Source organism: Sarcophilus harrisii, chromosome 5 (genome assembly GCF_902635505.1).
Source record: "Sarcophilus harrisii chromosome 5, mSarHar1.11, whole genome shotgun sequence".
In the NCBI taxonomy this organism is placed as follows: Eukaryota; Metazoa; Chordata; class Mammalia; order Dasyuromorphia; family Dasyuridae; genus Sarcophilus; species Sarcophilus harrisii.
The window spans coordinates 188258208-188271585 of record NC_045430.1 but is presented as its reverse complement, the minus strand read 5'-3'; the positions used below and the strand labels follow the sequence as shown (position 1 = coordinate 188271585).

The window sequence follows — 13378 nt, the reverse complement described above, 5'->3', positions numbered from 1 at the left end:
GGTTACAAAATTTATAATATTTTTAAAAACTAGTCAGGGATTAAAAACAGATTTTGCTGACAAGGAAGCTGTAGGATCTTAGACTTCAAGAAGAGGTGAGTGATTAAGAAAAATGTCCTGGATGACTGAATCATTCAACCTACCTGGGTAGGAATCAGACATCTCTTCCACTCACTCACACACTGAATATATTTGGATTCCAATTCACAGCAAGCAACTTCCTCAATGAAAGAGCACTCTTGGATGTTGATCTACTTCCTGGAAGACTACAAATTTAAGATGACTAGCTCTTTTAAAACAGATGAGGCAGAGAGGCAGCAGAGAAATAAGCATTAAAGATCTTATTCATCTGAGTGATTCACAACATTCTATTCTAAACTTAGGATTTACTGTGCAATATATTTCAGATACTTGCCAATACTGGGCACATACATTAGTCTCTCTTCTCTCTCAACTTGACATTTTTTCTACTCTATGCTCTAGATGATCTGTATCTTGCACCATAAGTGTCTCTATCATTTTGCTTTCCAGACATTAGCAAAAGGATACTGGCAAAAAAGAGCCCCTTCAGCAAACGGGATTTAAGACTAGGATTTAGATATGGGTTTCTTTTAGAACTAAACTGTTATTCAATTAAAACATTACTAATTTCCTTACACTTTTAAAGACCTTATTAGGTGTAAAATCAACTCTTAGTAATCAAATACTGTTCCTCTTAATGCTGTGTTTATCCTGGGTTTTTTTTTTTTTTGTTTGTTTTGTTTTGTTTTTTTTAATTTCATTTTGTGCTGCTGAATAAAAGGAGAATCAGAATTCTTCTTTTTGTAGGTCCAAGCCCCTCCTTGTGGCAGGTATTATAAATCTGGGTAACTGAATATAAACAGTACAGATGGCCTGGGTTAAACAGTTATGCCCATAGTTCAGAATTTTTGAAAGTGTATCCTTATATCTTACATAGAAAGGAATTTTCAATGACAGGAAAAGGTGAGGAATGTCCACAGGAGAAAGTGCTATGTGACAACTTACTTAACAATGCAGGTTTGTTTAATGGTGATGGTGGTGGTGGTAGTGGTGGTGATGACTGCTGCTTTCATTTTATTATCTTTTTTTTTTTTTAAACAATTAAGAGGTGTAGCCTTTACACTCCACAAGGAAAAAAAAACAAACACAAGAAGTGCTTAAGGAAGATTCCCCCCTCCCCCCAACAACCTAAACATAGCAATTCAATGGTAACAGAAAAATCAAGACAAGGTTTGATTTCAAAATTTCAATAAAAATGCAAAAGGTGTAATGCAACAGCTGTTCAACTTCCAAATCTAAATAGGCACTGTTTAAAAAAAGGGGGGGGAGAAAAAAAACCAAACATTTCCATTTTCTCCAGAACACACACTCTAGCAACAAATGCAACCAACTAGCAATTAATCAGTGGGAAAAGAAATTTCTAACCCAAGTTATATGGCCTCTCCAGTTCCTGCCCCACTTTGCAATTTGGGGTGGCAGGTGGGAGGGTAGAACAGAAGGATAGAGGAAGAAATCAAAATAAGACTCCCAAAGCTGCTGCTGACTAGAAAAAAAGAATTTTACAAATGTTCAAGAAAGCCCAAGGCAAGTAACACAATTTGTTCACTCTAACTTCTACTGAAAATAAAACATTGAGATCTGCAATTTACTACATAAAACTGCACTTGTGAACAGAATAACCTTTCAGAATTGAATTAGGGTTCATCAGAAACTATGGATGCAATTTTAGACTTCATCCAGGAAAAGACATTCAGTTCAGATTGAGTTAAAGCCAAACTTTAGATACTTGTACATCTAGCCTAGTTGGATCGGTGTCTGGAACTGCTGGGTTGCCTTGAACAGCTGTAAACTAAACAATTGTATGTAACTCCATAGGAAGCTTAAGGATTGAGGAAATGTACAGCCTGTTAGATCTCCCCGGCTTCACGCTCTTCTGAGCTCCTCCGGTCTTCTGATCGGCCATTAGCACTCTCATAAGAACGTTTCTTATCTTTCCTCTCTCTGTCGCGAGGAGACCTCTCTCTGGAACTCCTATCTTTGTCACGTGATGCTAGATCTTGGTCTCTTAATGACCGCTCTTTATCTCCAGAAGACCTTTCTTTGGAGGATCTGAAAAACATTAATTAAGAAACCAAATTTGACATGCTAAATAGAAGAAGCCCAGAATCACAAATGAGAGACTAAGAATCTGTACAAAGTAATTACCATGAGAATGAATATAGAGGGAAAACAGCAATAAAAACACTTATCAGAAAGAACAGAATTCTGCTGTGGATAATGTAACACACAGGATGATTTAAGGATGACCCAGGAAAACAAATCTGCAAATGCAAGGTTTGAGTTAAACAAAAAATTTAAGTTGAACAATTCAACACACTTTAGTTTCACAGTGCCATATAATTTTACAAATTAAGAAACAAAATGAAATTTTAATTTTAGTTTCTATATCAAACATGTTATTAAGCACTGTAATAGTACAACTAAAAGTACATCAAAGAATGCCACTAAATTAAAACAAATAATAAAATGAATCCAAAGAAGTGGATTATTGACTTGCAGAATGAAGTAGAAGGCCTAGAATAGGATAGACTTTGAGGACAGGAAAAGAAGCTGGCTACTTTAATAGGTGGAAGGGTTTAAATAAAAAATGTTTCCAGTAAGAAGAAAACTATTTTTTCTGACTTAGCTAAATGAATAATGGCCTTAACAAGTAAATGTTAGACATTTTTTGAGAATATCAGTTATGAAGCCCCTCAAAAGCTACCCATCTAGCTCAGATGAGATATGAATCACAAAAACACTCTTTCCACCCTCCCTCACCCTCATCTATCTTCTATATTTGACGAGGTCCATATTTGCCCATTACTGTTACTCCTGCCCTGTAAGGCTAATCCTTCTTCCACATGTATCCTTAAAAATAAGTATTTTGATTCCCTCTAGGTCTTTTCTTCTTTTTTCAAGATATACACCCCAGTTCTTGAACTCAAAAGTATTTACCATTCTAATTATCATCTTGGTTTCCTGCCTCTGGAAATTCTCTTAAAAAATGTAGCAAAGATATAAAATCTTAAAACAAATTAAAAATTAAAAAAAAAATTGTCATTCACCCTACTATCTTAGCAACCAATGAAACACTACTGCCATTTTGTCTTTAAAATTCGAGAGAAAAGATAAGGAAAAAGAAACTAGGATCAAAACTTATAGAGATTTAAAGAAAAGTAAAAACAAGACAAATGCAAAAACAAATCATACAGATAAATGGCAAAGTTGGGATTCATAATCCCCATACCTATACTGCAGGATAAGAAGTGTACAGAATAATACTAAGGTGTTTTTAAGATCTTATATTAAAGAAAGATTAAATAGAATTATAAGTTATGTTTAATATTTTTTTACTAAAACATAAAAAAATACTAGTGCATTTTTTGAAAGCCATTCAATTCAGTGATTAAAAAAATTTTTTTTTAATTTTATCTGAAATAGCATCCTTGAAAAGAACAATTACTCACACATTAGTTTATTTAAAGATTTTTGAGTTCCCTTCTGTTAACTGATTAAACTCATTCCAGTTATTTGGGAGATTACATAGAAAAATAAACAGAACCTTTCAAGGCCTCTATAGCTTGACCTTGTGTGTGTGTGTAAAAATTTTTACTATTCTCCAGCATGAGACCTCTAACAGATGCCATACATACAAAAATTTGACAAATGGAGTAAGCAGTCTTAACTTCAGAATACTGATGATGCCTCCAGATCTCAGCAGAATGGAGTAGAAATCATGAAGGAGTTATCTAGATAGGCCCCATGTACTGATTTGTGTTTTTTAACTATTGATCTACTGAGACTCCCATCAAGAAGTTGTAAAAGTATTGATTGGTTAGATGTTTGTTTTTTGTTTTTTAGTGTTGGCTCCATGAAACAAAGTCTGTTTTTGTTCCAGGATCCAGGCAGCAACTACATGGCCCCTAAAATTTTTGAGAGCATGGCCAATGAATGCTAAGTATCAAAGTCTTACTCTTACCTCACATCCTAACCACTTAGTCTGGTACTCAAAATCCTTTTAAGAGAATAAACATCAACTGTGATATCACCCTAAAGCAGAGATTCTTTTTGTATTACAGATAAGATCCTTTTGATAATCTGTTTAAGCCTATAGACCTTTTCAAAAATGTTTTTAAATGCATAGAGGAAAATAAAATACATAGGACTATAAAGGAAACAAATCATATTAAAAATGTTTATCACAGTATTAACAAAATCACCAATACCATGTGTCTAATAAATGTTTCTCTTTTATTTTCCCTGCTCTTCAGGGTTTTCTTGCAATTCTAAGATCCTAATTCTATCCTGTCAAGTCTGTCCCTAAAAATTAACAAGTTTTTATCATGTACTTCTTCATTACTTCAAGAATCTGTTATTTTTTCAATTTGGACAATGACTATCTTTTTTTTTTTTTTTTTTGGAATAACTTTTTATTGACAGAACCCATGCCTGGGTAATTTTTCTTTTACAACATTAACCTTTGCACTCACTTCTGTTCCAACTTTTCTCCTCCCTCCCTTCACCCCCTACCCCAGATGGCAAGCAGTCCTATACATGTTGAATATGTCCCTGTATAGCCTAGATACAATATATGTGTGCAGAACTGAACAGTTCTCTTGTTGCATGTGTGCAATCCACAGAATTGGATTCAGAAGGTAAAAAATAACCTGACAAGAAAAACAAAAATGCAAACAGTTTACATTCATTTCCCAGTGTTCTTTCTTTGGGTGTAGCTGCTTCTGTCCATCCTTGATCAATTGAAACTGAGTTAGATCTTCTCTTTGTTGAAGAAATCCACTTCCATCAGAATACATCTTCATACAGTATCATTGTTGAGGTATATAATGATCTCCTGGTTCTGCTCATTTCACTCAGCATCAGTTCATGTAAGTCTCTCCAAGCTTCTCTGTAATTCATCCTGCTGGTCATTTCTTACAGAACAATAATATTCCATAACATTCATATACCACAGTTTACCCAACCATTCTCCAATTGAGGGGCATCCATTCATTTTCCAGTTTCTAGCCACTACAAACAGGGCTGCTGCAAACATTTTGGCACATACGGGTCCCTTTCCCTTCTTTAGTATCTCTTTGGGGTATAAGCCCAGTAGTAGCACTGCTGGATCAAAGGGTATGCACAGTTTGATAATTTTTTGAGCATAGTTCCAAATCTCTCTCCAGAATGGTTGGATGTATTCACAATTCCACCAACAATGTATTAGTGTCCCTGTTTTCCCACATCCCCTCCAATATTCCGCATTACCTTTCCCTGTCATTCTAGCCAATCTAATAAGTGTGTAGTGGTATCTCACAGTTGTCTTAATTTGCATTTCTCTGATTAATAATGACTTGGAACATATTTTCATATGGCTAGAAATAGTTTCAATTTCTTTGTCTGAGAATTGTCTGTGCATATCTTTTGACCATTTATCAATTGGAGAATGGCTTGATTTTTTTATAGAGTCAATTTTCTATATATCTTGGAAATGAGGCCTTTATCAGAATCTTTGACTGTAAAAATGTTTTCCCAGTTTATTGTTTCCCTTCTAATCTTGAATGACTATCTTTTTATAAAAGGTACAAGATTCACCATCTTCCAGTTACAGAGGGAAACCTCTCCTTAGAAAACTGATGCACAACAAATGCAACACTGGGACCATATTCAATGCAGCCTCTCTCCAATTGGGTAGGATTACAAGAATTTGTGCCCCACTAGCAATAACCTTCAAGAATCCAAGGGTATCTATAGAAGATTTTGGTTGAGGATGTTCTTAAAACATCATCCTTAAAAAGGGGGCAAATGAGGGAGAGAAAATCCAATTATAATTTTGATTTATGACCAAGAACTTAATGCAGTTTTCTTCTCATAGTGTTCTACACTGAGCCTAAGAATTTTTTTTATTATATAAACTGGGAGAGGGTTCTCTTTTTTTTTTTTTTCCTGAAATTCTAAGAAATTTTTTATTCTTTTTATCTGTCCCTGGCCCAATGACTGAGTATTTTTCATTAGATGAAGCAAAGTTGGAGAAAAATGCAGAGAACTATTTTTTTAGTTTTGTCCAAAATAAAATTTTTTTTCCCCCTAATCCTCATATCATCTGCTATTAATCTCAATGATTTTCTGAAGGTATAACCCCTAAATATGCATTTTTTTTTGGTTCAAATTCTAACACTATTCCTGCTCATATTTTCTATTGTCTTCATGGCATCTTGTATAGTCTGATAAACTAAAATCCAAGATCCTTATAGACAATCCTCCTAAATTTTCCCTTTATCATCAATAATACTATGCTCATTTCCCAGGCTCAAAAGATTCAACTTCTGCTCTCCATTCCTTCCCACCCTCTGCCATCCCCTTTCAGTAGTTAATTCATACTTATTTCTTCCCTATATTCTTTCAAATGTGCTTTTATTTATTTCTTTTCTTTGCAGAGTTATATCCTAATCTAGGTCCCCATCTAAAACAACTGCTTCCTAGCTGGTTTCTGTCCTCATCACTCACTATTCTAATCCATCTTAGCTATAGCTAAAACAATAATTAAAAACTACCTTCCAATATACTGCTGCATTCAGAAATATATACACATACCACACACATACATATAAAATTATGTGTGGTATGTTTGTATGTGTTCACTCAAGGATGAACAGATGGTGGATGCTGAGCCCTTACTGCTTCTATAATACCAATTTCAAAATCTTGAGTCTGGCCCACAACCACTTTCTCTTGCTTTATCATTTTCAACTACTCAACTCAAATCGACTCACTTAATTCAGCTCCTTTTCCTTTTTGCTAATTCATTTCTCTCATCATCTTCAAAAGTGGTCTCAAAAATCATTTCCTCCCAACGAATCATTTTCTGATTAACCAAAAGCTTCTAATTACTCTCTAGTTATATCCCTTAAGCACACGTACAATGCAAGTAATATTAAATATTTGTACCTACTGATTGCAATCCTAAGATCCTAATTCTATCTTGTCAAGTCTGTCCCTAAAAATTAACAAGTTTTTATCATGTACTTCTTCATTACTTTACATCATTACAGGATCTATTCCTCCCACTGTGCTTCTTCTGGAGTATAGGGATTGTGTCTTTTTTCTTTTGCATCCCCTTATAATATTTTATAGTGTGCTTTACACAATAAGGTGTTTTCAGTAATAATAATGGAAAGGTTATTATTATAAAGAAAAATTAATAACTGTATATCCACTTACAAGTAACATTTTATCCATAAAATAAATATTTTATGATCAGAAAATAACAGCAACAAAAAGTTATCAAACTGTGCATACCCTTTGATCCAGCAGTGCTACTACTGAGCTTATACCCCAAAGAGATATTAAAGAAGGGAAAGGGACCTGTATGTGCATGAATGTTTGTGGCAGCCCTCTTTGTAGTGGCTAGAAACTGGAAGCTGAATGGATGCCCATCAGTTGGAGAATGGCTGAATAAATTGTGGTATATGAATATTATGGAATATTATTGTTCTGTAAGAAATGACCAGCAGGATGAATACAGAGAGGCTTGGAGAGACTTACATGAACTGATGCTAAGTGAAATGAGTAGAACCAGGAGACCATTATATACTTCAACAATGATACTGTATGAAGATGTATTCTGATGGAAGTCAATTTCTTCAAAGAGATCTAACTCAGTTTCAACTGATCAATAATGGACCAGCAGCTACACCCAAAGAAAGAACACTGGGAAATGAATGTAAACTGTTTGCATTTTTGTTTCTCTTCCTGAGTTATTTTTACCTTCTGAATCCAACTTTTCCTGTGCAACAAGAGAACTGTTTGGTTCTGCACACATATGTTGTATCTAGGATATACTGTGACATATTTAACATGTATAAGACTGCTTGCCATCTAAGGGAAGGGATGGAGGGAGGGAGGGGAAAAGTCAGAACAGAAGTGAGAGCAAGTAATAATGTAAAAAATTACCCAGATATGGGTTCTGTCAATAAAAAGTTTTAAGTATGAAAAAATAAAATAAAATAAAGTGTTAAACCTGAAAAAAAAAATAACAGCAAATAATTGCCCTCGGTTTTATATCAGGGGTGATTTTAATCCAAATGATTTGTCTTATGAGTAACTATGTGAAATATATTCTTTGATTTTTATTATTTACTAAATTAATAAAATTATAACCTCACACAGAGCATAAGCTGACCCTATGAACTAGAATTTCAGTGTTAGAAAGACTAATACCTTCTTTTGGATCGCTCTCTGCTCCGGTCTCTGGAGCTATGCCGGCTTCTCTGGTGGCTACGACTGCGGCTACGGCTGCTAGAGCGTGATCTGTGACGATGGCGTTTCTCACGGGACTTGGATCTGGTTCTTCTCTTTCGTTCTCGTGAAGTAGAACGAGATCGATGTCTACGATGCTCTCGGGACCTGGATCTGTAAATAAATAAGATGAAATTTGAGGTATTCTTATGAAATGTTGTTATTGCTTCACTAAATCTGTTCATGGATAGAGAAACTTGAAAATACTAATAACATGAGGTAAAATTTTCTATTTTTTTCCTAAAGGACTATGACTTTAAAAATCCTTCCTCTGAATCTTTGAGCAAATTGCTAGGAGAAACTGGCAGGAAAAAATGGGTTAAGTAAGCAGCAAATATATAGAAAAGTACCAGGGAGTATAGTGGATAGAATACAGGACTTGGAATTCTAAAACTTTTGTTCATATCCTGCTTCAGACTCTTGCTAGTTGTAGTATGACACCCCCAGTAAGTCACTTAAACTCTTTTAGTGGCTCAGGTTCCTCTTTGTAAAATGGGAGTAACATCATCTTCCTCGTAAGGTTATTTTGAGGATTAAATGAGATTAATATATGTAAAGTTCTTGGGCAACTTTAAAGTACTATATAGTATTAATTATCATTACTATTATCATTATTAATCTAAAAGGCAGAGATAACGTAAAATAGAATCAGAGAATCTCAAAATCAAAGAACTTAAGTAAATCATCTATTCCAATGTACACCTAAAAAAATCTTTTCTACCACACACCAAACTCAGGGTCACCTAGCTTTTCCCTGAAGATATCTAGTGAGAGAAAACTCAGTCCATGTTATTTAACGTGGCCCCTTTTACTTTGAGTTAGTTATTACTCGTCTTAATCTTTCCTTATATCAAGCCTAAACTTGATCCTCTGTAACTTCTTTCTATTGCTTCTAAGCCTTCCCCCTGGAGTCAATTAAAACAAAGCCAACTCCTCTTCCATGTGACAGCCTATCAGCTATAATACATCACTGCCAATTTCCATCTTCCATCCCAATCCTTCTAGGTTTCTTTTTACAGGTTAAATGTCTCTTCCTTCAATTCTCAGTGGCATGAGCTCAAGATCTTCTATCACTCTAGTTGCCCTTCTCTGAACACTCTCCAACCTAATGACTTCCTTAAAATTTGGCACCCAAAACTGTACACCATCAAACACATATTGTAAGACCATAAGTACAGCAGGACCATCACCTTCCTAGTCTTAGACACTAATTTTTTTTTCTTAATGCAGTCAAGACTCATATTTAAGATTGCAGTTCATTAAGATTTCCAGGTCTCTTTCAGACAAATATACTCCAGCCACATTTTCATCAACTCGAGATCCCTATAGGAACTGCTTAGCAGTACTCTTATCTTGCATGATTCAGAGGAAGAAAAGCCATGGTGGCAGATTTTCAGTGAAGACCTTCCCAAGCCAGTTATTGACAATACTGTATCTGACCTGATTCAGATTTACACAATAGACACAGAAATCCCTTAATTGCTCTAGAGCCATCCAAAAAGAAAAACAAAACAAACATTTGCTTTGTCCGATTTGACTCACTAAAATGGGTCTCAATTATATATATTTTTTTATTTTTTATTTTTTTTAATTTAATAGCCTTTTATTTACAGGATATATACATGGGTAACTTTACAGCATTAACAATTGCCAAACCTCTTGTTCCAATTTTTCACCTCTTACCCCCCCACCCCCTCCCCTAGATGGCAGGATGACCAGTAGATGTTAAATATATTAAAATATAAACTTAGATACACAATAAGTATACATGAATGGGTCTCAATTATAAAAAGTTGTTAAGTCACAGGGAACAGCTTTATATTAGCAAAGAGGGAAGAACAAAACTCGAGTTGTTTTCTGATTGCCTTTTTGGTGTTTATATGGTGGCCCAGTGGACAGATATTCCCCCTGAGCAGGTTTGGGTGTATGTTGTGTTTGGATGATGAAAAAGGAACGTACTGTGTTCAACTGAATTATACACCTTAGGAAATTTTTGAAAATTAACCTTTTGAATTTGGTGCATTTGTATTTAAGCATTTCTTCATTAAAACAAAAGCCAAAATATCTTTTGGGATATTTTTTCAAGCCATAAATAAGCTTAATCTTCCAATATAAGTGAACAATATATTGTTTTACATAATAAAAGTTAAAAAATATTTTGTAAAAGCTATGAAAATGGGCATATAATTTAAGTGGTTTCAATGTTCTATGGATCACATTGGGGTTATGGAAGTGTGTGGAGGTGATTTTAGCCATAATTTATTATTTTCCCATTTTGTGTTATTTTCCCTTTCCCTGAAATACATTATTAAATATGATCATCTTTTCAACACAAATGTTCTTCTAGGAATCCTTTATGTTCAGAATCTTTAAACACCGTGATCTCTGAAGAATTAAAGTTTTCCAGTAACCACTAGGGCAAATGAGAGCGAGTAGTGGGTAAAAGTATGCCCAATTCCAATGATGACCTATGTGTAAAAAATGGTAAAGGGAACCATGATGGATCTATGTAGCAACCACCAAGGAGTAAACAGGAGACAGTCTCAGTGATGCATCTAGTCCTCACAAAATGTGAAAAGGCCTCTAGTATACTATGTAGCTCTGTGGAGAATCTGAGAGACCAGGGGAAAGATTCATAGAGGAAAAGGTAGTAAAAATGAGTTATCATTACTACCCAGAGAGAGAGTGCCCTCATGGAGAACTTCATGAATTGATAAGTTTTAAGAGAATAGCAAAACACTATTCAATAACAATAACAAAAAGTTAAGAAACCAGAACCATATTACCGACAGTGGGCCAAAAGAAACAATTCATCTTAAAATTTTGACATGTCATTTCCAAAACAAATTTATGTTAAACCTATTTATTGATTTCCTAATAAAATAATTTTTTCTCAAAGAGAAAGAGAATAGGAATTGCTTCATTCTTTAAATTTGTAACCCCAATGTCTAGTATAGTAAATGGAACAAAGTGCGTATTTAATAAAATAGCTTGGGACCACAACTTTCTGAACACAAACAAATGCAAAATGTATATTTATTTCTATTAAATAAATTTCTTCTTATTCAATTCAAACATTTTTGACTATCAGGATCCTTTTAAATACTGATTGTCAACTGGTTATAACTTTTACCTTTGAGTCATCTACAAATTTGATATATATCTAAATTATATGACAAAATGTTAAAACGAACAGGGAGTAATACAATTATGGAGTTCTCTAAAATTAATCATTTACATTTTTTAATACAGCTCATCTATAGATACTTAACAATGTAAAATCCAAAAGAAGTTCAAATGCTAATTTCAAAAGAGAAACTACTGGTCCTTTATTAATTTATCCTTATCTGAAAACAGGAAGATGATAAAAGTAATGACATCTGCCCTTATTTCTTAAATAAGTTAAATAATCCAAAACAATCAACATAAAAAGGCTAAATGAATAAGGAAATTCCCTTATCTGAAAAATACTTTTATTTTTCTTGCAAATGAAGAGATATGAAAGACAAGGACAATACAGGATCATGTGCAGTATTTTATAGAAAGATGGAAAATTAAAAAAAAAAAAACTTTCACCTCACAAAAAAGTAAAAAAATCTGCAAGAGAAATGAAATGTAAATATGCCAGAGTCAACTTTGGGGCATTTATAAATGTAACTAAAAAGATAATCTGCAATTAGATACATATATTAGATAGACAGAATTTTCAAGGCACATAAGGACTGAATTTTTTTTTCCCTGTAAATTTCTTCTTTCCTCTAAATTTTTTTCTTCCTATTCTGAACAAATATCAAATGATACGCTGTTAGTAAACTGAAAAAAAAAAAAAAAAAGCTACATATGAAATTGTGAGTTTTGTGAATGACAGATGTTCTGCACTGAAAAAAATCAAATGAGATAACATTTGCTCTTAATAAAAGATTGTTTTCATCCTTCCCTGAGCCTACACATTGAGGTTCCCGTTTGTATAAAGCATTCTTCTGATTGCACTCAGCTCTAGAATTGCTAAAATCTACAGCTATTATAGACAAAAGACGCAAGAAAAATCAAATCATAGTGCCTAAATTATGTCATGGAATTATACAGAAAATCTCTTCAATTAGCCCATTACTACATATCTCTTGGTCGATACTCCAAAGAGATAAAGAGCTAATGTGAACTTAATAAATGCTTATTGTTTGAAGATGACTTTGATGACAGGAGTGTGAGAAGGACCCTAGGGAAACGAGAGGGGTTTACTTCCTTGGCCTGTCAGCTTTGAAGAAAAGCAAAAGTATTTACATAAATAAAATGATCATTTAAGAATTACTGTATGCTACAAAACCATAAAATTTGAATTCAGAAAAGATTTTAGAAGTACAGCAAGTACTTGCTTGCTGAATTGAACTGAATCAACATCAATGATCTCCTGCTGATTTTCCAACCATGGTGATTTTCCTCAAAGTAATTGTGGTCCTTGTGACCAGGGTACTAAATATAAGCAGAGGAATCTCCAAAAGAACCTGAGTAAAGGATGTCATCAAGAAACTATATGACAGAAAAAGATACACTGGTCATTTGGGGAGAATAAAGGATGATGAGAAAGCTAGAGTGCTCCACTGGCAGTAATCTGATGTTAGGAGAAAGTGAGACAGCCCTCCTGCACTGCTGGATCAAATTTGTGAACTTTTAGGTCATGGACATGAGTAGTAGAGAATAGGCAGGCATGAATGGGTTTCTATCTCCATCATAAGAGAGAATTCTCAAATCAATAACTCTCCATAGGTCTATCAGAGTAGGTTCTATGAGAATAAATTGTGCATCTCCACAAACAGTATAGTAGAAAGTAGTATTAACACACACTGCACTTAAGAGACTTCAACATTATTACCCAATGATAACTTGAGTACAAATGGTGGTGAAAAACAACAAGGGTGGGTATAACTAAAAATCTGAGAGATTTAAGTCTGGTCATGTAGCAGTAATAAAAGATAACATCTTCCATCTACTATGCCAGTAGGGCATAAGGTAGTGAATGGAT

General features: G+C 34.1%; 1 protein-coding gene across 4 annotated transcripts in view; it reads right to left on the bottom strand.

Moving 5' to 3' along the window:
* Positions 1 to 1026: 1026 nt before the first annotated feature.
* LOC100928142 (putative RNA-binding protein Luc7-like 2) overlaps positions 1027 to 13378 on the bottom strand; it is a 67861-nt gene continuing 55509 nt past the window's right edge. For all 4 annotated transcript variants that reach the window (XM_012551079.3, XM_003771654.3, XM_031939162.1 and 1 more), the window contains 2 exons: positions 8281 to 8472; positions 1027 to 2130 (listed from right to left, as the gene is read on the bottom strand). In XM_012551079.3, the coding sequence (XP_012406533.1) occupies positions 1929 to 2130; positions 8281 to 8472 (394 nt within the window). In that variant the 3' untranslated portion in view covers positions 1027 to 1928. The remainder of the gene's footprint in view (positions 2131 to 8280; positions 8473 to 13378) is intronic.